General features: G+C 38.5%; 1 protein-coding gene across 1 annotated transcript in view; it reads right to left on the reverse strand.

The window, feature by feature from the left end:
- TENM1 (teneurin transmembrane protein 1) overlaps positions 1–24,652 on the reverse strand; it is a 781,733-nt gene that overhangs the window by 216,572 nt on the left and 540,509 nt on the right. The window contains exon 4 of the mRNA XM_014306575.2: positions 17,901–18,179. Coding sequence (XP_014162050.1) covers positions 17,901–18,117 — 217 coding nt within the window. The 5' untranslated portion in view covers positions 18,118–18,179. The remainder of the gene's footprint in view (positions 1–17,900; positions 18,180–24,652) is intronic.

A 24,652-nucleotide genomic window follows, 5' to 3' on the forward strand; every position in this document is an offset into this window, starting at 1 on the left:
TTTTAGAAGGCTACACATGCAAAAATCCAGAAGTCTAAACTCGGATTTAATTTTCAGGGCTGTAAATCCAGAAGTTAATTCTATGCAGCCAGTGGGCTAGGGTAGCACTTAGGCTTGAGGTCATTGTGACTGTCTCAGAGTAACCATCAGGCAAGTGCAGAACTTTGTGATGGTGGAAAGACTTTCAGAGAGCTGCTATCAACACCCATTTACCAGAAGTCTCCTTTACTGCTGGGACATTCAGCAGACCTGAAGCAGTCAGATCACAGACAGTGCTCAAAAAGAATCATCAGAGTAACTCAGCTCCTCACCTTTTCACCAGAAACTACAAAGCTCTAATATCATTCTAAAGTAGCTTAAGAGAGTATCAAGGGTACTACTAGCCATCTTCCTTTGAAGTGACATGAATGGAAGGCAGGCAGCAAAGGGAGCCAGGCTGGAGCAGAGGAAGTTGGTTTTGATGCCCTGAGCCAGTTTCAGTGAGTGATCAGTGAATGAGTAATTTCAGCACAAGAGAGTAAAAGGCTTCAGCCACACTGCACTGACCAAGCCCCATTTCTTCACATTCCAACTACCTGTTAAAAATGCTGGAAATTAGGAAAAAGGATTTGCAAGGCAGAAGGTATCACCGAGAGGTCTAAGCACGAAGAGGCAAAATCCCTTAAAGGAAGGGGTGCCAGCCCCCAGCAGCACCTTGTGTAGTGAGAACAGGAGCCAGAGAACAGCACTTGTGCACCAGGGCACAAGGAGCAGTAACTGCTGCTGTGCTGCCGTCCCAGAAACAAGGAGCAAGAAGGAAACAGGGAACACAGGAGCAACACCCTGCCCTGGGCACAAGGAGATGGTCCAGCAGGAGGCTCTTGTCCTTCGTGTCCAATTCAAGCTTGACAAATCCCATTCTGCAGGTTCCCAGAGTTGCCTGGTGTGCTGGCACAGCAAGCAGACACAAACATTCTGCCAGCCAACCTCTTCAGATATTGGGGATCAACCCCACGAATGCTGCCCATCCTGAAGGTACATCTGATACCCCCCCAAGCATCCAGCTGAAAGGACTGTCTAATGAAGCCCAAATGTGGAATCTACATCCATTGAATTCTTGGTGGGATGTCCAAAACCCACAGAACACTAAACCTAATTTTATAATTTTTTTCTCTTTAAATAACTGAAATTGGAACCAGGTTTGGCAGTCAACAGCACATCCCCAACTCAAAGAAGGGCCAAATTAGATCAGCATGCCCAGGGCTCTTTATCAGGAGGATCAGAATCCTACAGAGCTGGCCAGACTACCAGACTATGATGCATTTTAAAACTATCTCTTAGGTGAGGCTTTCAAGAGACACAGAGTTATGCCTCAAAAAAAAACTGGAAATCTAGCTTTGTTCTAGGACTTTGAATATCCAATCTATGAATCTATTTTTCACTGTTAAAATATTTCATTTTCCCCACAAATTTATTAACAGCTTTTTAGTATGTAATCACCTTTTCCACTAGAAAAAAACTCAAGTCAGACTGCAAGATGCCCCCTAATAAAACCTGGGGCAACTGAACAGTTTGATTCTGACCTATGTTCAATTAGGGGTGCAGGCATGTGCACTTCTTTTTCCTCTTTTTTTTTCCAGATTATGCAAAAATTTACATATGAGGGGCAGGAACTTAATAAATTAACATATACTATGAAAGCAGTATATTCTTTAATTTAAATTGAACTGCTAAGTAACATTCAGACAAAGAAATTCACCCTTCAGATTAATGTTGGAAGAAGAAAGAAAGCAGAAGCATGTGCACAAGTTCCTCAGCACTTCCACTCACATCCAATTAGGTCCTGCTGTCAATCTGCCATCAGTGAGAGCACATGGAAGACAACTTGGCACGTCCGTTCCATTTGATCAGCCGACTGGGGACACGGCCTGCCAGTCAAACTGCCCCTCTTCCCCCCAAATCTCTTGAGGGGTTTGTCATCAAATGTTCCATCTGATCAAGAGATGGGAGATTTAACTGCCTTCACATAATTCTGACCACTTTTGCTCCCTCCTTTCCTCAAGTGTTCGTTTTACCAGAGAAATTTCAATAACAGTTCAGACTTAAAGGTCAGCTCTGCTGCATTTTAATATTTGAACAATTGAAGGAAAATCATTGGGTTTGCATGTTGTATTTTTACACGTACAATCACAACAACTTTTTTCAACTGTTTAACTAAGTTTCTTACAAGACCGTTATTAGATTTTCTGATATTTCCAGACATTTGTTCTTCTACACTGTATTTCTAAAGGCAATTATATAAGTTATAAAGACTACTACATTCTGTATCTGCAACTGCACAACATAAAAATTTTGGGGTTTATATAATCAAAATGCATCAAAGAAACTCAGCTGAAGGTGGTGGCGCCATTCCAGCTGTGTATCCCCAGAAAATAATTTTGGGGTAATCTTGCATCACTATCACACATCATTATTAATTAAGTTAAAGAAGTACTTCTTAAAACATATACTATCCAAAAATGCACATCATGATTACCAAGGAAAGATGAAAATCTGAGACACTTTTGTCAGCATGATAGCTCCCAAGCATACAATGTGGGATCTACAAGATTTTCCATCTTGAGATTTGATATAGAGCTCCCAAAGAGGGAAGTGCCACCATCACTCCAGTGCTGCACCAAAGGGAATTAAGCATCAGGAAATTCCAAAGATGACCAACTCAAAGACCTCTTCCAGACCATATTGCCATGAAGTTTGAACAAGCGTGAGATGCTATGATCTGGCATCAAAACTTACATAAACTTTGGGAACACAATCACAACACGGTGAAATGACTCCGGTATCATTAGGAGCAGTTGGCTACAATTTTTACAGCTCTAGACCTCTTTAGTTTCCCTGCCCTTTCTTAATGAGAGGTGTAATTGTTTAAAATACAAAATCATTCCTAAATGGCACTCATTTCAGTAGCTATTCTAGTCCCTCACTTTGAAACCTCCAGCCTGAGATTTAACCACATCATGTTTTAATCTTTCACAAAGACACAGCCATACAAATTGACACCTGGGAAATGGCAAGGCACTGACTGATATTGAAATGCGATTTTTGCTGTTGACAATTAGTGCGCAGGCACCTTCTCTTTTTAATGCAAATCACAGGTACTGTTGACTATCCACAACTAAAACTAAATCCTCCCCATCATCAAATAAATGGATACATATACATTGATAATGCGTAGAATGATGGTTGGGAGGCTGACCACCTAACATGAGAGAGCTCAAAGTTGTTACCAACTTTGACAGATAAATCCTGGAAAAGAAAATCAGAAAATGAAATATAATTTGTATCTTAACAGATTGAAAGCTACAGGAAAAATTTCTCACACTGCCCATAAAAAATTGCTTCTGAAGTTTTCCAGCATCTGCCTTTCAGACATTTTATTTGTGGAACAGAAGCTGCACACTGGTGACTCTCTTCATAGCCAGCATACCTTGGGTTCCACAGCCGTGAGCCTGTGAGCTCTCCTTAACTCTTGGCTCTGCAAAGGTGCTCGATCAACAATGCTCAGGAAGAGTCAAAGTTAAGAGCCTGCACTGCAGCTGAGACTAACCCAAAGAAAATAAATCAAACCCAAATGGCACTAACACATTAACCTACAGTGCCTCAGTAAACTCTGCCATGCCCTGAAGGAAAGCTTGCCATAGGCTGATAAGCAGAGCTCACACTCTGTATTGCCAGAAATACTTTGTGCCTCGTTATTAAAATATTCACACAGTTGGAGGTGAACTAATTGAGGCAGTGGAGACAGTAACACAGAAGGCACTTAAAATGTAATTAAGCCATGATCAGAAAAGGGACACATAAGGGAGAAAGCACTGAAAACAGAGACTCCAGAGAAAACACCAGATTCAAACAAAAATGAGAGCAATTGTGTATTAAACCATGTTTAACAACATTTATATGTACTGCTAAAAGAATCTGTGCAGAATTCAAACACTAAGGGCAGGGACAATCAGGAAAAACCACAATATATAAATTTGGTTTAGGGTTAATACACACCAAGGAGACAGGTGTTTTGAGAGGAAGATGGCCCCACCCTCACCTGAGCAATTCTCAATCATGCTGGAGATCTAAGAAAAGGAATGCTGTAGGAACATTCAGTGTCTCAATTCTTTTGGTTTTATTCTGTAAAAACACAGTTAACTCTACTGATGGCTGTTCTAGAAGGACTGCAGCAGCAACTGTTTCCTCCACTGAAAAACCCAGCTCACACATGCACTCACTATATTACGGAGGGGGAAAAAGCCCCCAAAAGACTTAAAACATGCAAAAAAAAACTTCACAATTTTAACACATATTCTCTTTGTAATAAACACTGTATTTTACAGATACTTGTTGACAGTCTACAGAATAGTCTATTTTTCTTTCAGTTTAACTATTTTACAGGGAAAAAACATATCAGAAAAAATCCCAGGCTAATATCCAGTTATGTAAGGATTTTTTTCAGATCAAGAGAAAAGGAACCTTTGTAAAAAGGTTTCTTCTAAAAGCTAATTCTATGTGTTAGCCACACCTAAAAACCCCTTTCCATGTTTTTTTCCTATTAAATTTGTTTCATGCAAATATGCTGAGTGCCGAGTCTTCACAAAAACCAGTTCCCCTTAGAATGCACAAGTCACATGTGGATTTTGCCTTTTTTCACATTTTCTCCATTTAGTATTGTCTCATTTCCCTACCAGCTGCTTCACCATTTCCTGAGCTGCACCATCTCGTGCTGTGTCCAATATTAGACACAGCAGTGACAGAGCAAATGGGAAATAAACAGCACAGTTGATCAGGACAACTGGCAAAGGATGCAAGCAGCACATCCAGAAGTGGTTGTAAGTGAAAAAAGCCCCAAAACATTTGGTTGTAGGAGCTTAAACTACTGATCTTTAAAAGCACAGCAAGATCCTCGCTGACTTGACTCTAATCAGACAGAGAGAGCTCTGAGAAACCAGTCTGAGTCCTACTCCGAAGAGCACATGAACTGAGCACTGAATTGGGAGCAGGTATTTTTCAGTACTGGCACTCCCAGGAGGGAGAAGAAGGGAAGGATGGGCTTGAACTCAGGGGGTCTGAACATGAGGGCAACTGAAACCTAAGCAGGATGAACAGTGACCTGCCATGTAGCTAAAAAAAAAAAGTGAATATAGGACAAAGAACTATTTTTGCCAAGCTAATAAAAAGTATTTATTTGAATTATCTTGTCAACAACATACACATTCAGAAGAGTATTTGCACACCTCAGCTGTCCCTTTCCCACATCTCCCTGCTTTTCTTCAATTCAAAATGAGGAATCAGTGGACAGATGCTGGGACAGACACCTGAACACTGAGTGAGAAGCAGCTGTCAGGTGCTCCCCTACTGAATAACTGAAGAGACACTGGCCAGAAAATGTTACAAGCCAGTATTTTCCTGTTTAATACAGTTGTCTTCTTGCTTAGACTAGCTTGCTGAAATGATAATGGACAAATTTGTTGAACATGTTTGGAGGCTAATTTAAAAAAATAATGATGCAAACACTGTAAAATTGTTTGCATGGTTGCATGTTGTCAAAGGCATCAAGTTTGTAAACACCTCATTTGCAAACAATCTGTTGCTGAACTCTAACCAGTTCAGACACTTACTGATCTCTCACCACTATAATTGTAGCTATTTAGCAGTTTTATTCATTTTAATAATAATGATAGCAATAATACTTAGAGCATGGAAAGAAAACAGTATTTTTGTGTATTTTTATCCTTTTGTAGAACTTATTAGCCATTAAAATATATTTTACACCTATAAGTCTTCCAAAAAGATCATAAAATTAAACTGAAATATTGGTACTTGTTAGCAACATTATTCCACTCAATTGACAATTGAGATAAAGTCATTACTACATCCAATTTAAGGACTGAGATTTCTTTTAGTAACAACAGTCTTGGAGAAAAACTTAAAAATCCCGAAATATAATTGATCACGTTAGGTATCTAAACTGGAGCACCAAGGTACAGCAAACAAGCACCTCGTTTGTGGTCACTGCGCTCTTAGCTCAGGTGAGGGATGTGGGGGAGCACGTGCAAAGGTAAGTGGTAGGTGCCTCTATTTTCTTAAAGCACTGCATAAAGGAAGAGTTTTCTAACCCTTATGATGGTCATTTGACCCAAATCTGATAGCACAGATGATGGAGCATTATTAAAGCATGAGGAATCATGAGCTCTGTGCTGCCAAAACAGCGACAGCGATGATGGGTTGCGTGAGAAGTTTGGGCTGTGTGAGTGGAGCTGCTCGGGGATGACAATAATTACCTGTGAAATGAATATTCATCACTTGGGTGAATTCAAGGCTGAATAACATTTCACTGGAGAGTTGGGATAATGTTAGGCAGAAGCTGGCCAAAGCTGACACAGCTCACTTTGTACCGAGGTCTAGTGCAGCTGGATGACACACAGATGGGTGCCAGGAATTCATGAACTGGAGACACAGCCTGCAGCAGGCAGAGCCACCCCCTGTTATAGCTTGTAAATACAACCTGAAAATTAGCTAAATAGCTTTTTTATTCCTGAATATATGCCCACCTCTATGCCAAGAAATACATTACTCCTGTTATTTCTGCAAACAGAAAACAGCATTGAGCTACCCAAAGCCAGCCCTTCCTTTTCTCCACAACTCCAAAATCCCTGTCAGAGAACACCTTCCTTTTTTAGAGTAATAAAATTTTTCAGAGGCAACCATTTCTAAAGGTACAGTCAGTCTCTGCCAACTTCTTTGTGAGCAGCACAAGCCTCCAGCCAGCTGAACACCTGGCAACTACCCCAAAAGCACAACAGCCACTACACAGAGGGACTGAAGTAGAACACTTAATTTTTAATGTTTTCCTTCTTTATTTAATAGATGTTATCAGACTGGGGGAAAACAAACCAATCAACCAACCAACCCAAACACCCAAAAAACCCCAAAGAAAATGTGTGCCAGAAGTCCTCAAATGCTACCAATGAAGAAGGAAAAGAGTGGGGAGGATCTAAGAGATACCTTAAAAACAATGAAATATTCAATATTCTGATCCAGCAGCTAGGGCATAAAGATGCACAAATGATTCTGTAAGTAAGGCTTTTCCTTTTAATTGTCTGAAAGCAGATTAGTTTCCTAAGCATAAATAAAAGTAAACTATTAGCATCCATCCCTGAACACCAACACTCTACAGATCAATAGCCAACAATTCAACAATTAACTGCAAACTTTTAAGTAATTGCTGCTACAGTATCAGCTTAAACTCACACCTATAGGCATAATTCTCACTGTTACCCGGAAGAATCATATCCCCAGAACCAACAGCTCAATTACTCCCTTGAGAATCTATATGCAAACCAAACCAACCAAATAAATACTACAAATATTTCCTTTCCAAAGCCACTAATGACACACTTCTGACAAAACGCTACTCAAGGTTATGTATTGACACACACACAATACATAATTTGTAATGCACTCCTTTGTTGTTAAAGAAGAAATATTATTTTGTGATTTACAGTAGTATGACTAGTAAAGGCAAAGGATTATTTTCATATAGAATTAGTATTAAAAACAGACACATGGTTTTTCATACTTTCATCCATAAACAGACATACAAAATCAATTTTCTCCTGTATCTTCAAAGCAAAATTCTACAGAAAAGAAAGTCTTAATCCAAAGACCACAGCAAAATATAAAACTGTGCATCAGATAGTTTCTCCTAGGACTAAAACCACAAACTTATAAAAATTAATGGATTCATTTATTAATGAATTAAATAATTAGGCAATTAATTTTTAAAATCAATAAAAACACAAAGTATCTGCAAAAATTCCTCAAGCTGAGTTTAAATGTTGGGGAAGCAATGCAAACTGTCATCAGCCTATCAGAACACCACCCTGGCATAAGGCATTTGTGAGTAAGGACATTTAAGTTACTGTGTTCAGCTTTGGCTTTACCTGCAGAAACAGCACAAAGCTGAAAGTTCTGCCTGTGCTAACTGGCCAGGTGCAGGGCACACTGTCCTTCATCACAGACACGAGCACAGGGTGTTCTGACATTAAACTAGGCTGTGCTCAATGACATCATGCAAACAGATACTCCTGTCAATTTATTACTTTATTTTACTTTTTTCACTAGAAATCACTAAGTATTACTGAATGTAGAACTGGCTCAGAAAATCTGGATACATAGGAGGAGAAATGAAATATATTTAAAGCAACCAAAATATTCTTTATGTGGTTGCAGGTACAATGGGAGGAGGAATGCTGTTTATGCAGGTGGGAACTGTGTTTTCATTGCTATTCTTACACTAAGTAACTGACATGATGATCATCCAAGATATGCTCACGTAAATGAAGATTTAGCCAGGAAGAACAGGCAGCTATTTCACCTATTTCCCTTTTTTCCTTTCTCAATTCAACTGCAAAGATTTTTTCATACCATGCCCTTCTCTTCATGAATTCTGTATTTCCTTTCAGAGAGTGTAAAAGACAAATGAATTTCATAATCCATTCCCAAGTACAAAATGAGAAAAGGAACATCAGCAAGAGGAAATTACATTTTGCAAGCAACAAAGGTGAATATCTCCGGGGGCAACTATTAGTCAACATTTCTGATACTTATCTATTTAAACTATTAGTAATTGACTCCAATTACAAAGAACAACCCCAAATTTGTTTAAAGTTCACAAGCATGTGCACACACATTTCTGATTTCTGCCTTTCCTTTAACGTTCTGCATCTCCATGTATACAAAAAAAAAATCTCCCAACATATTTTATGGCAATTTTTCTGGACTAAACAGTGTAAGGTACAAGATTGCTCCTTAAAGTAATTCAAGTAGTAATGTAGTAATGCAGGTCATCAATTCCAGGACATTAATACTGAATAAAGCATAGTTTTTTTTACAAAACTTATCATTTACATCTGATTAGTCACAGTGCTAGTATTATAATTTGAATGTGCTGGCTTCCTAATAATCTCTTGGTGACTTTCACAGCAACTGTTTGTATTTTGGTGTATGACTTTCCTATATTTTTCCTGGGGTTACAGCTGGAAATGACTATATCAATGTTACTGAGTAGTCACATGTTTTGTTATGTAACTGGTGCTTGGGGGGTAGGGGGCACTGAAAGAATTGTTCTGCTGGTGTTAAATATTTCATGATTGCTTCCACGTTGTTTCAGCCATCTGAGCTAAAGATACTTCATCCACTTGCAAACTCTTCCTACAGAGTGATAGCAGGATTTTAAACAGTGTGCAATAAAACTGAAACTTTGAAAAGGGATCCTTAGATTTTGAATCACATTCAGAGTTTATTTCACATAAAAGACCTAAGTTCAGAAGAATTTGAGCCTCTTTCTCAAAAGAAAAACTAATTCAAGCTCTGTACTGGTTAGGGTACACCCACTCTACTGTTTATCTAGATATGCAGCAATGTCATCGACTCACTGAGCTACTTCTTGACAGTTCTTTACTTTGAGACATACAAAACCTTCTGACAGATACATAAATGAGAAACCCTGGGAAGAACTGTTATTTTGTTTCAGCATCTGCTCTACAAATGAAGATAAGCAAACCAGATTTCTAGTTCCAGAAAATGACAGCTCTTCTTTGTTTCGAAGAGAGTGACATGAAAGACACAGCAAGAGAATGAACATTAAACCAGACTGTGGGGCAGGGGCAGAGCTGTGTGCTGGTTCCCCTGCTCTGACACCCTCACTCTGCCTTGATGCTTGCTCCTGTCTTGGTTTAACTCTTGACATCTTCTTGGACACTCTCAAATGTTATAGGAAGAGGCTCTAATAATATAACAAGAACTTTTAACAGATACAATTCCAGGTTTTAACAAACAGAATTCCAAACCATTAACTCAAAAGTTTAAGCCTCTCCTGTAGATATTCCATCAGTATTTGGCACATATCTCATAGAACCATAGAATGGTTTGGGCTGGAAAGCACTTTAAAGATCAGAGCTCCAACCCCCTGCCACAGGCTGGGATGGCACTCACCACATCAGGTGGCTCAGGGCCCCAACCAACCTGGCCTCAAACACTTCCATGGATGAGCCCTCCACAAATACCTTGGTTCCTGTTACACTGGCTACATTACTCTGCCCTTCTGATTTTTACTCATATGATTTCTGGCATTTGACACCATGGAAAACTGGTGATTCAGCAAAGAGAATGGAAATTCAGATAGTTTGTATCTGTGCACTGACAAATGGATTGTTAAACTTGTGCAACGTTTGGAGAATGTTTTTTTTATTCTTCAGATGAGATTTGTTAGTAGGAGATTGGAAATGCACTGTGATCCTCTACTAGCTTATTTCCTCTCTCTGTAGGTTTTTTTTCCCCTCACTTTTCCCCCTCTCTTGGAAAGTCACTTTTTAAATCAGAAGAATTACTTAAGAGAATGAAGCTATTTTTGATCATATGAGGCGTTTTTTTTTCACTGAGATGATGGCAGCTGAGACAGGATCGGAAGCAATGCTACAGGAATGGTGACAGCAGGTTACAAGCTTTTGTAACACCTTTGTGATCTAGGAAGGGAGCACCCACTTCAGCCTCGCGGGGAAAGAAGTGTATGCACATTCTGTTCACTCATGTATTTTGATTTGATGAAGGGAAGGAAAAGTATTCCCCCTGTGAGATTTCAAATGAAGGTACAAACACAGAGTTTTCTCACCCCAGTTATTCCAGGGAGAGAAATTTCCAATTACTTGGCAAATCAAGAAAGAATATCTGGAGGGGGTCTAAACCTAAGTGCTGCTTTTCCTTTCCTTAGAGTTTGAAGATCCTCCCCACAGAGCAGAAGGCTGCAGTCCAGGAAGCCACAGGGAACTGCTCATGGCACTGTTTTTCTCTGGGAGACAGTAACACCATCGTGATTAGAACACAGCCAGCCAAACAAAGCACAGCACACCAGGAATCCCTATTTGTGCAAGGGAATACACGAGCAGACAATGCACTGAAGCTTTAGGAGCGTGGAGTCTTTTACTTTGCCTCGTATGTAATTTTTTTTGGACAACATGAAGCTCATAAACACTCAGAGCAGATGGTGTAACATACAGCAACAGGAGATGGAGCTCATTAGCTGTCGCTTCCTTCCGCTAGTCCGCAGCCCAGAAATCTGAAGGACCTTTAAATCACCCTCTACTGAGCTGAGTCCCTCTCAGGAAACAGCACAGGGGATAAACTGTGTGCCCTCACACAGAAATCACTTCATTATGCTTCAAGTCTGCTCTAAAGTGCACAGGTACATAACATGCTTCAGTTCTCAGAAGATTTTCTAAAATTAGCTAAAAAAACCCCAAACCCCAACATTAAAAGTCTAAGCATCTGGTATTTGTAAAAAAAAAGAGAAAGAAGATTCTAATAATACAAAATATCTCAACAGTTTTTACACTAACCCTGTCTAGTAATAGCATTTTACCAGAAGTCTTCTATATTTTGGAAAATTTTCTTCACTAAATCAGAATTTCAAGGAAAGTGCTTGCAAAAAAAATCGGTTTCATTTGTAACCAGCCTGTTCATAACTTCCTCTTGTAGTACCCAGGAATGCTTCATTCCACTGTCCTACAAACAACTTCCACAGCAGCTCAAGGCACAGCTCTGAAAAAATGATGCAGCTTGAAGATTAAAAAAATTCCTTCCTTCATTAACCAACGAATATCACAAAGAAAACACAGGGAACAAGAGAACTACACTTAGCTGAAGACTTCCATACTACCACACTTCTAAGAGACTGTGTAGCAGTAGTTCTCTTAAGAGCATTTTTTGGACATTCTTTTTCCTGTCCTCAAAACTAATGATCTCCCTTTCAGCTACAAACATAGAAATATGCATTTCACCATGTGCTGTTTACATGTCAATGAACAGCCAATGAAATATATTTTATTTTGATAGTTTTTATCACATGAGTACTAAATGGCTCCCAAATATGTAACTGGCAGGTGGAGTGATAGCGAACTGTAACACCCTGTTCCACTGGCCACCAGGTTACCACTGGAGCATCTTAATATCAAGAGACTTGGGGTGCCCCCCAATAAAATTTTCCCCTTCACGTACTGCTCTTTGTGGAAGTTCATGAGCATAGACTCCTAAATTCACCCAGATAAGTGCTCCAAATCTCTATCAAAACAATGAAAAATCACTCTGCTGGCATTGGTTTCCTCTGGGAGAGCTCCCAAGGCCACAGACTTGTGGTTTGCCAGTTTGTTATTCTAGAGTTATACATAACAGATTAAGGGGAGAAGATAACACAAGCTTTTTAAACTTTTAGACACCATTTAAAAATAAGATAATTGTAACTAAATGCACATACTACATATAGCTCAAATTCAACTCTCCATGGCCCTGGTACAGACACAAAGCAGATCTGCTGTCCTGAATGGATTTACATAATTCTGGGATCAGAATAGAATATGGTTATTACATAAAAAGCTTTTGCTGCTTCACAGTTGACAAAACACCACCATGACATTTTCCTGACAGGACAATTTCCTAGCAGTGCTTGTCAGCATGCCTTTTATTTATGTCTGGGACTACCAGTAAAACTGGGTTTGACTGGTCATATGATGTTAAGAGCTACATGTGTTTAAATCTTCCTTCCTAGTAAGCTAAATTGCTGAACTTTAATGCATAGCAAAACAGATCTCCTATTCCTGCACCTCAGAAGTTCTTCCCTTCTAGGGAACAAAAGTGCTTTTCAGCACTGAAACATTTCTGTTGCCTCTGTATCCTCACTGTTGCTGGGATGTGTCAGAGGGCAGAAAGGGGAATTGGATGGCAACAGCAGAAAGCTAAAAAAGAGAGGATGAGACAGAAGTGGCCTTAGGCTGCAGAGCTTTCTCACACTGTGACACAGGACTCTCTGTGAAGCCAGTGGAGTTCATTTGATGAAGGCTTTGAACACTTAGCTGGATCTGTTTACCTATTACTCCTGAAGATAATTTTATATGTGCTTTTCAGAAAACATTAATCATGTCACCAATCTGGAGCTTTTGTCCACAAAAATGGTTTCCTTACTTTTTAATGGGCTAAAAGCAGAATAGGCCATTTCTTTGTGAGGCACTCTGTCATTTCCTACAATACTAGCAATGCTGATTTTCTCACATGGATTTACCAGAAATTATTTGCTGTTGGATTCTCCTGTGAGGAATAACTCCATTTTGCTTTGCCCATAATGCAGTTCAATACACTTATCTTGCCAGGAAATGAACATTTGTCTAACCAGAAATTTACTGCCATATGCTCATATTGTTAACAATCAATAAAGTTTATCATGCCAATGACTCGATCCCAGATGATTATCCTATCAGGAATTCATTCCTCTAAACTAGTGTTTTCTTACAAATCTATAATTAACCTAAAAGCCAGAAAGCTTTTCTGTACTGCCAGTATTTGTAGAGTACAGCTTCTTTCATATTTGCTTTGCTGGAAACAGAGAAAGCTGCGGGAGAAAACAGTTCTAATTATGTAAACATGTCACAAATAAGCTCAAGATGCAATCTATGTATGGTGCATCTATAAGAACTTTCTTTCCTCACAGCCAGGTCCATCAATGATTTTCCTAGAAGAGCAACATTTCTGACAACTTCTGCCAATTCTACTCCATCTCCTTCAAGGACAAAACAGTATGTTTACCAATTCTTCCAAGAATTAATTTACTCGGTTTGCCAGTATCTCCAAACTATATGATACTGAGTCTGCCAGGAATTTACTTTGTAAGATGATCTTGCCAGGATGAGATATTGCAGGTTTACATATCTTCAGACAAGCAGGACTCTGAACCTTCCAGTTACTAAGAGAGTGCATTTTCAGATGTACACATTATGTGTTTAGCACTGACTCTTCAGGAGTCAGCGATGCTTTGTCAGGAGATTTTGGTATCTGCTCACATTGAGTTGTTAGGCCAGTAAAATTTAGTTGGGCTTTAAACAGTTTGTGGTGTTATTTGGTAAATCTCAAATTGTCAGATAACTGCAAGTTACCTGTATCTTATCCAAGTAACACCAGACACAGAATTCAGCTGGCACTGGACTCTATATGAAGAGCATCAGTATTAAACCTGAACAACAGCATGTAAAAAACTGCTTGATCAATAGATCAATTCTGTACTTATTTGGGGTTTCTTTTATTTTATATTTTCCTACAAGACCTGCAAAACCAACCAATTAATATCTCTGAAGTGTAACATTTGAGACAATTTGAGGAATTGTAAGGAGTTAAAAATACTGACACGGTTAAGTATTCTATATTTGGATGCTATTTTCAATGTTTGCTATTTATATCATGACATGATGTGGCCTTTCAAACTGACACAAAAAATGTTTTGGAAAACACTAACAGCTCTGTTCAATTCTAGAGGATGAACTCTTGAAATGATTCCTTTAAGTTCATGTCATATAAAGTTCTGGTTTAATACAGATTGTCCATATATGCAAACATAATACCTATGATTTTACATAATCTCAGATTTCGATTGAAACTTTTAATAGAAATAATTCCTCAATATTGACATCATTAATAATGAAATAGACAAAATGTTTATAACAAAAATCTTCACAGAAATGGCTGAGATATAGCAGTATTTTGTGCAACAAATCACATTTTACTCTGAAGCTATTAACTAAATTCAGATGACTGCCCAGTCTAAATTACATAACCTATCTTGCTTAAGTAGCCAGTACCAATTCTTTGAATTTTCATAAACATCTGAAGTGCTGATTCTTCTCACAAAACTAACTAGATCAGTACTCACACCCCTACATTTGTTCCTGTTAAAAGTTTCCCTGTTCCAATTATTTTATTCTGACATAATTTCTTCCCACATTCCATCATTAGAGCTCCTTGGAATGCCATCTCACATCATCATTATCACCCCAAGCAGGGCTGTTACTGTGTGTGTGTTTCTCATCTATTCTCACACCTTTCCAGGATGAAGTTCATGGGTATTATCCTCACTGTGCACTCTGTTAATTCATCACACTCAGGGAACTATTTCAGCTGCAGCTAGAGAAGAATATTATGCCACTAAAGAAGAGCATTTTGGCACTAATTGGGGATACAACCTTTGATGCCCCAGCAGCCTTTAAGGGTAGAATTATTTTATTCAAGTCTCCAGCACTCATTGCAGAACAGTCCCCTTTGAAAAGGGAGTGCTGTGGGGGTTTTGGTTTTTTAATATATTTTTTCTACATTCTGAAGATGTGCCAAACATCTAGAAAAAACTTGTTAAAGAGTCCGATGAGGCATTTTAGAAAATAATGGATTTAAAAAAAAAATCATTCACAGTTTTATGGATTCATCCAGATTCACAGTTCAAACCTGAACCTTTTTTCTGGTGTTGACTGAGTAGCTACCAAGAACTACCAGGAACTTCCAGGTCCCACACTGTGAAACCGGGGATCCTTTTGGAAATACTTTGATTTCACGAAAACTGCAATCCTACTTGCCTGAAGTCTGAAATTTCACACTCAGTTTTACAAACTTTTGCTCTTTGAGTTTTGAGCACCACCAGTTTTATATTTCAAATCTGCACTGCTTGTTGCCAGGCCAAATATTCAGGTTCAATTTGTGGCAGAGAAAAAGCATGATTTAAATGACTAGAAAGATGTCAGGATGAATTCCTGAGAAGCCAAATGGAAATATTCAGCAGTGCAATTACAACATCAGTTATTCCAAACTGAATTCATGACATGAGAAAAGACAAAACTCTGATTTCTAGTACAGGTTCAACTCCATCTTTACAAATCAGTGCACATGAATAAGATTTTAAAAATTTTTGAGGTGAATAACAGAGTGTTAAATAATTATATACTGACCTACACAATTCTGGAAGAGGTAAGGAAATATTTAAGAGCTGCCCTGCATATTGGCAAATACTCTTAGAAGCTTAAGTAATTTTTCTAGAAACATGGACATCAAACCTCATCCTGCAGTCTGAAGGAGTAAAAGACTGTCTTTAGTCCAAAAAGAAAAATACCAATGTTTGAAAAATAGAAGATCTGAAAAGTCACATAGTATTTCATAAAAATTAATTTGAATGGAAAAATCTTCGGGCATATAACCTCAATAAAATAATCATACAACACGAGTGCAAAATACTTCCTGGTCTGCACATGCACATAACTGATTCCTTACAGGTCACTCCTGAATAACTGAGCTAAGTTCATGCCTGACAACTTCTTACAGAAATGCACACTAATTTGGCTATTTCTCCAAAATTATTAATGTGATTGCTTTCAGAGGCAATGTTCTGGAAGAATAAATTCAGCATGACACAGAGGCTGGTTTCTGATGCCTACAGCAGGGACTGCCAGCCTTTCAGACGTGCCCAAGCCAGTGATGCTGCGGCTGACAGGAATACCAACTGCAGCACAGCGCTGCACACCCAGCTCCATGCTGAGGTTTGCTCCCACAGCCACAGGTACAAGCAACAAGGGAGCTGCTCTAAGGAGATCCACAAGAATGTTCACACCATCCAGAGGTACAACAATACAGCCATATCTCAATTAAACTCTCATAGCATGTTCAAAATAAGGTCACAACCAACAAACAAATCTGTTTTCTAAACAATCCTCTGTTGAAATCCATGTTTATGACTTTTTCTTCCCCAAAATAGCAGTTTTGTAACTCTTTGGAGGGAATATATGCACACAGATGGAGGCAGCCAAGTATTATTACTCCCATGAATTACAGGTACTTTCAGACAACACCAGTATTATGGGTGTAACTTGAAGTAGAATATCTGCGGTAAAAACCAAAAATGCTGCAATAGCTTTGTAGCACAGCTGTTCCAAATTTCACATTAATTTACACATCACAGAGAAGACAAATTTTCCATCTTCAAAAAGCCTGTTTTTCATTCCCTTGTAGAAAAATATAATTACTTTTATCTACAGAAAATTGAAGAAGGCTTTTCTGAGTAAGCAGCAAGGGCTTTGGGGGCAGGGTGCGTGTGTGATGTGGCTTGTTTGAGGATTTTGGGTTTGTTTGTTTTTAAATAAACACCTTAAGTTTTAGCTGAGAAGTACTGGCCATCCTTTAATGTAATTTAACCACTTCCTTGAAGAGCAGGGAGCAACTGGCCCTGGAACCCTGCTGCTGTTACCTTTAAGGGGACAGAACTCTCATTGCTTCTGACACACTGATCGCTACAAATACTCTCCCCGTCCCACCATCCTGCCTGGACTGGGGACAGAGCTGAAAGCAGCAGCCTTCTGTGCTCATTGTGTACAAAAAGCAGCATGTGGGTTTACAGAGTCTGTCAGGAAATGCTGCAGTAAATTCTGCTAATTTCTTTAGTCTTAGTCTTTAGCTTCTGTCTCTAATCAAAGAGAAGCTTTTCCTAACTTCCGTTCAGCTGTCATCATTATTCAAATATTTGTCCTAATCACGCAAAAGGCTAAACCAGAAACTTCTGGGTTTTTTTTCTTACAATACACTAATTAACTTCAGTTTTTAAATTACTCGATTATTTATATGATTAGAAATGTTAAGAGAATTGTTGTATCTGAATTAATTCACAGGCTTTGTAAGCACATGCAGAGATAGCCTGCAGCCTCAACATTGATTTTATAGCAAAATGCACCCAACATATGCAAAGGCAGTAAATAATTAATCACTCAACATTACTAAGATGAGTAGCTCCTACTAAAGAAAATATTTGTCTGTAGCTAGCATGTGATGGTTTCTAGAATACCAGTCAGTCCATCCTACTAAAAATGCACTTTATCTTAAAAAAAAAATTCTAAATTTCTGATATTACTGGATGATTAAAACTAGGTAAAAAGTGGGTTGATACTATGAGACTCCTAATATTTTTTCATAGTGCATAATCAGAAAGTAATAATCATAATTAGTAGATAAAATAAATTATTTACCTTGCGTGGACTGGTCAATGGCTTTTCTTTTTCTGCTATGACTGTTATAGTTAAGTCTTAGCTCTTGGCTATATTCATTCAGAGTTTCTCTTGAGTCATAAGATTGCCTTTGCTTTCCACCATCTTCACTTTCATCTGAGGAACTTGTGTAGGTTAGATCCACCTCATGTTTAACTTTTGACAGTGGCTGGTAGGGTTTGCAGTCCATCTGCTCCATCTCTGATTAAATAGGCTCAAAGTCATGAAAACAAACAACTGGAATGCTTTAAGGAAACAGTCCTAGAAAAAAACAACAATAATTCATTTCAGACATACTATATGCTTTTAGGTCAAAATAGTCCATTTTTAATTTATATAAATGAATTAAATTTCATTAATATCACTATAATCCAGGAAAGAAACTGAACATTTCATATTTCACTGTTTGGACTTCTTAAAATAGAATTAAAATAACAGCTACTTGAAGGAAGAAACCAAAACCAAATCTTAAGCACGGTCCTATAAGACCAAGCAATAACTGTATCCTATATATAAAATATATTACAACAATTTATATTTGATTTCAAAGATGGAACAGTTACTACTTCTCTAAAGGGATGCATATTCATATTAAGTGAAAATAACATTTTGTCTTTTAAAATATGAAATCTAGAAAGCAGAAAGTTCACTCTTTTTAAGTATTCTCCCATGACTTACATTACATCTAATCAAGAATAAGAGACTTCAGACATTAGAAAACCACCAATTTTTTTAAAAATAAAAGTATACCACATTGTTACTCCAGAAGAGCATGCAGTGCTTCAGAAAACACCCTTTTTAGATTTTGAGAACATTTCAACAGGAAGAAGCTTCTATCCTGTACTACAACCCCTTTTCTTCCCGTCCATCTCCCATCTGAATTTCTGCCCAAACAGGGGCTACAAATCCTCAACGGAAGCTTCCAAACTGCATCTTAGGTTTTGTGCATAATGACGTTTTTTGGTATAATGATGTTCAAATCCAATATCCTTAAAATCACGTTCACTGCAGCTGCAAGTGCAACTGAGGCACTTGTCCCGTATCCTTGCCTTCATTAAGCTGTTTCCATCACTAAATTTAAGACAAACTCTGGGATGAAATAACAGGGATTGTGGCACAGCTTTTACAGCAGCATGGCTCACAAACCAAAACTCTGTTCAGTTTGGTTGTTTTCTTTTTAGATTAGCAGATAATAACCTAGAAAAACAAATGTAAGAAAAAAAGGTGCCTATAAGCATTTTTTCTAGAAGATAAGAAGACTCCCATGGAAATTCAAAGAGATTTTGCTTAATTAGAAAGCAATTTCTCATAGCTTCTTCATGATTTTAAGGTCAGCAGTAGATGGAAATAAGTTTAATACTCAGTTTGATACCGGCCCATTTCCCATCTGCCAGAAGGACTTTAACCCCACTTACTGCCAGCTGAGAGCATAAAAACAGAAAAAATGAAAACACACAAAAAGGTAAACACAAAAACCCAACAGAAGGCACTTCTGAGGGAGCTAAAGAGATGGCCAACTTCTGAAACTGTCTGAATGTTTGAGACACACCTGGTGGTACTGCACAGTGCTCCAGAACTCCATCTCCTGCTTCAGTGTCCTTCCAATACTTTTGAAAGGATCAGTTTCCTGAGCAGGAATGGAAAACACTACACATGATGTGAAGAGGGAATAAGGCTTCTAACACTGTAACAGAAAAACAAAATCCAGACCCTCAGAACCCTTGGAGGGAAGAAGTGAGACAGACCATTACAGCAGAAGTAACATCGTGGAGTGCATGCCTTGCTTTCTTTGCTTTTTCCAGGTTTCAGGAGGTTATCTGGGGAAAGAGGTTGAAGGCATGTTTTTGCTTGAAATGCTAAATCTCAGGGAGTCATGTCCAGCCCTTTAACCTGACATGGAACAGCCCTTCAGAAACTAATGGCGCCTGGATAAAGAGGTCTAGTATCAAAAAAACCCCAAACAAAAACCAACTCATATCTCCTACTCAAAGTGGGCTTGAAAGCACCTCAGTCAATAAAAAACTCTTCAAGAGAGAGACAGAATCAAAGCTATGAACCAAGGAGCTGCCAGACAAGCAAGGCCAGCTGAGAGCACATGATGGGGCTGCAGCCCTGAACAGGGAGGGACTTGTGCGGTGGGTTGACTGCACTGTACCCAGCTGGTGATAAGCTGTTTCTGTACAAGGTTCCTACTAAGTAATACTTGCTTCTCCAAAGCTATTTGCTTAAATAATTTACTGTTATTTCCCAAGATTGCCTATTATTGGCAAAGTTCAGTGCTTGTTCTGTGAGTCGCTTTAATAGCGACAGAAGAATGCAAAGGGGCCCTGACTTGCAAGCATAGAGTTGGCTTAAAAGATGAACTGAGGACTCTGTAGAAATGGTTACTGACAGGAAAAAGCCTTCCAATATATCCTGTCTGACAGGATAAATGGAGACAAAGCTACAGAAGCCAGAGGAAAACAAGGAGAAATTAAGGGCCTCTATTAAGAAGATGCGGTAGAGAAGAAATAAATTTTGCCAGAAGGCAACAAGTGCAAGCAGCCTTGGACACAGGCACTGCATCCTGCTTTCAAAAGTGCAAAGCCACCAATCTGACAAATTTGGCTCATTACTCAAACAAACAAAAAAACCCCACAAAACCAAACCACAGAAGTTCCCCCTAAAAGATGCTGTGCATCTATTTTGTGGGAGGTTTCAAGTGATTTTTAACAAGTAATAAAAATTATTACGATGCACAGAGGCCTTTAAAACTTAAGTTGTAGTAAACAACTACTTAAGGATGATTTATTTGTATGCTTTTAAAACAAGGTTTAATAACCAAAGTCTTGAGTTTGTGAGGACTGTTTGTAGCAGGAATATATTTAATGATGTTAACCAAGGCAGCAGACAGACAAAATAATTTAATGTAAGCAATTAATATTAATTACATATTCCAGGTATTCTCTTTCACTGTGGTACTTTCACTGTGCTGCCTTTTTATGTAAAGAATGTGCATTTTCTCAATTGTAAACTAATGAAATACGTCCTTAAAAGCTGTAATTTTCTTAGGCCTTGTTATATAAGGACAAAGATGATTAAAAAATATGACCAACTTCTGAATATCCCAACACCCCACTGCCTCTGCTCAGGGATGCTACTGCTGCCATTGCTGCAGGTGCCCACATTTGCAGCAGCAGGGGGCAAGGCCCTGGCACACGTGCTGGCCACAGCTCAGCTTTTCCCACTGTAGTTCTGACCACCAAGCCACATCAGCACCAGGCTGGAATCCTCATCACCTTCAGAACACTCTGCACAGCCCAGAAAGACCCAGGATGAAGTTTTATACCCTTTGTGGTGGAAGGGTATGGACACAGATGTAATGCAGACACATCCCAACTCATCCACTCATTCACCACCTGAAGGAAGGAAACTTTCAGCTCACCCACCCAACTCTTCCCTCCCCAGCCCCACTGTACCACAGCCATTGGAAACTCAGCAGCACTAAAGGCTCACACAAGGACTAAAGATACAGCACCAGAGCATGGAACAGCACAGGAAACTTTGGCTTCCTTTCAGGGAAGCTGAAAGGGACCAAACTTGTGCTTCCTTTATTTTTGCTTAGGGCATTAGCGTCTCATAAACCCACAAACACCTGGGCCTGGCATGAGAGCAGGTGATAAATAATTTTCAAGAAGAAATAATTTTCAAAAATACTAATTTTCCATCAAAAAATGTTTTTATGCATCAGAAACAACAAATCAAATATTCAAGTTTTTCTACAGTAAGAGATTCAGTTAAATTTAACAAATGATGGTATGGTACATTAACCTGAATTTAAACACTGGCAATCAAATACTTGAACGTTATTTCATATTTTGTTTGGAAAAACACAATACAGTAAGCAACCCAAAATGCTGAAATAGGGCAGGAGTATGAAGAATATTGCCTGGATGTTAACATAGGCTTCTTCAAATAACTGGCCCTCAAGTAACTAAGCAGAACACCCAGCCAATCAATATCAAGTTGACCTTGTCAGCAAAATGATAAAGTCTCATAAAAGCTTACAGTTCCTGTAAGTGACCTTTCTATAAGTGTCTAATGCTCTCCTCCTCACAAGTAGCACTTTTTGGCCCTTTCCATCATTGTTCAGTTATTGAAAGGTTTCACAAAATATGCAATAAAAATACAACAGAAAAATACTGTGTTCATTATATACATAGACATATAAATATGCAAAATATATATTTAGGCACTGAATAGCAGGTAATTCTGAATCTTATTTTAAAATAGATATCATAGGCATCTTATAGCCAATTTTGTAGAAGAATGAACAACTAATAACTTAAATTCACAATGAAATACCTTTGCAGAAAGTTCTATTGGATAGGAAAATACCACTCTTGAAGTAAAGGAACTAACACAGACACATGTAGGATTTTATGTATGATTTGTGGACCTTCTAAGTGCACACTGAACATGTTACTAGAAACTATTTTCACTTATATCATGATCCTCTCCCCTCAGCCCCTCTGCTCAGATCAGCCTTCCAGCTCCAGAGTTCACTAAGGTCAGGGTAAGTGGTTATGAGAAAGGCTACGCTGGGGCTGTTTGCAGTGCCCATCAGAGGGTATTTGAGAACAAAACTCACCCTGTGAATTTACACTGCACACAGGATCTGCACTCCAGTACAGCGGCGCCCCAGAGATCACGCTACTGTAATTGTGCTTTCTATAAATTCTTAATAGGCTGCTCTGATAGGGTGCCCATTTAATGAACAAATTTCTGTAGTGATTACCCACCATCAGCCCCATCAAATCATCAGTGGCATACCCAGTTGGTTTCCAGTAAGTCCAGAATTATTTAGAGAGGTCAGGTTATGGCTGCTAATGAGTATCATGTAGCTGAACAGGGTCCTCCAGAAGTGCGCAAGATCAAAAACATGAAAAAGTGTAACCTTTGTTGGCCTCAGCTAATCATTATGTTTAATACTCAGATATTCCAGACTATTTGGAATTAAAATGCAATTGCAATTATAATGCTAAAATACAACCAGGGAACTGTGCTCTCTCTCTCCTATATTTCTTTCCTTTCAACACATACCCTTATCTAGAAGCTACCGTTTTCTTATTGCCTTTTCAGCCCAGTAGTTTCTGAAAATGAACTGCTAAGCAGCAATATCAGCTCTGGACTGCTGAAGGCAAAAAGAAGAGCACCTTTATTCTGCAGGTCTTTCTGAAATACAAAACTGTAAAATATGAAAGGCAAAACAGAGCAAACACTCTTGATTTAAACCTTTGAGAAATGCGATACCAAGAAGAAAAGTAAAAATATTCTGACCTTGTACATACCTTCAAAAAATTTACCCCTCAAGTATTTTTCTAGAGATTATAAACAAAGAAAGTCCCATTAAATTCAATCTTACAGAACACAGCAAGGAAGATACCAGCTAAAGGAGCTGAGCAGCATTAGAGGAGGAAAAAATTCTGTTTCAATGTGATACACCGAATTAGATACTATGAAGAAATAGAGAAAATCTGCCTAAGTCTGGAGGATGGAAGCAGACAATACTTTTCAATGGAAGGAAAAATCTCATACTAAAATCAAGAAAGAATGCAATCCCTAGAAGATCAACTGAAGAAACAGAATGAAAAAAAAAAAGACCAAACCAAAACCTACCAAAATTGATATGAACATTTTCTGTGGTTCATGAAGTATTAACACATCCAAAGATGTTTGAAAATGACACAAGGATATATGGATCAGTAGGTACAACATGTCCAGTGTTCATCAGGGAATGAGTGAGATTGCAAAATGTTGAGACATTGTGTTATTCCTGCAGGTGGACTACACAGCACCTCTTAAGAACTGATGCACAGATAATAGATGACAATCTTAGAATATGTTTTTTCACATATCAGTCTAAATCAGATACGTAGATGCAAACCAGAGTTTTCGGGGCCATGCTATGGGTTTAACACCATCTCTTAAAGAGTGTGCTCTTTTAAGTCGGATTACACTGGCTCATACATTTACATGTCATTGTGATAGATGCAAGCAGAATAATTTTCACATTTAATGGTCTTCACTTAAAATTAGTCAAAGTCTAATTTAATTCTAGTAATTCAAAGTGTTGTCCATTACATCTCAAGTTTCAGAGAGCAAATACTGCAGAATAAAATTGTGAAGAAAGTCAGGTTGTTGCAGTATTTTGTGGCATATGGCAAGACTGAAAGTGATCTTAAAAACATACGTTATGTCAGCTACTCAACTGTGCTACAGAATTCTTGGCCAACACGTGCCCTTCACTTTACTTGGAGAACTGCCACTGACTGTAAGAATCACACAAGTCCCTAATGTTTTCTTCTAGAAACTGATTCTCTAATTTTACTGAGATTCAAGCTCAAGTTCTACTTCTGTTGTACAAAGGACATTCGGGGTGATATATCCTGGACAGGTTCAGAGTACCTCTGGAGCACAAAGTCTTTCTCAAGAGCTGTACTTTAGGAAATACAATTCCTAATTATATTGCAGAACAACTCATAGTATGAAAACTTTTTCATTTAAGAAAATGGAAACACTGTGAACAGTCTCCTACCATCTCAATACTTCAACTAAGAATGCTAAAGAACATGAAGAGGTCTGGGCTTAAGTAAAAGTAGCCAAGTGCTGAATACCTAAAGATTTGGTCACACCTAATGCATGGTCAAATCCTTTACTGCCTTTTCAACTTAATTCCTAACTGTAGGGTAGGG

Source organism: Geospiza fortis, unplaced genomic scaffold (assembly GCF_000277835.1).
Source record: "Geospiza fortis unplaced genomic scaffold, GeoFor_1.0 scaffold157, whole genome shotgun sequence".
Lineage (NCBI taxonomy): Eukaryota > Metazoa > Chordata > Aves > Passeriformes > Thraupidae > Geospiza > Geospiza fortis.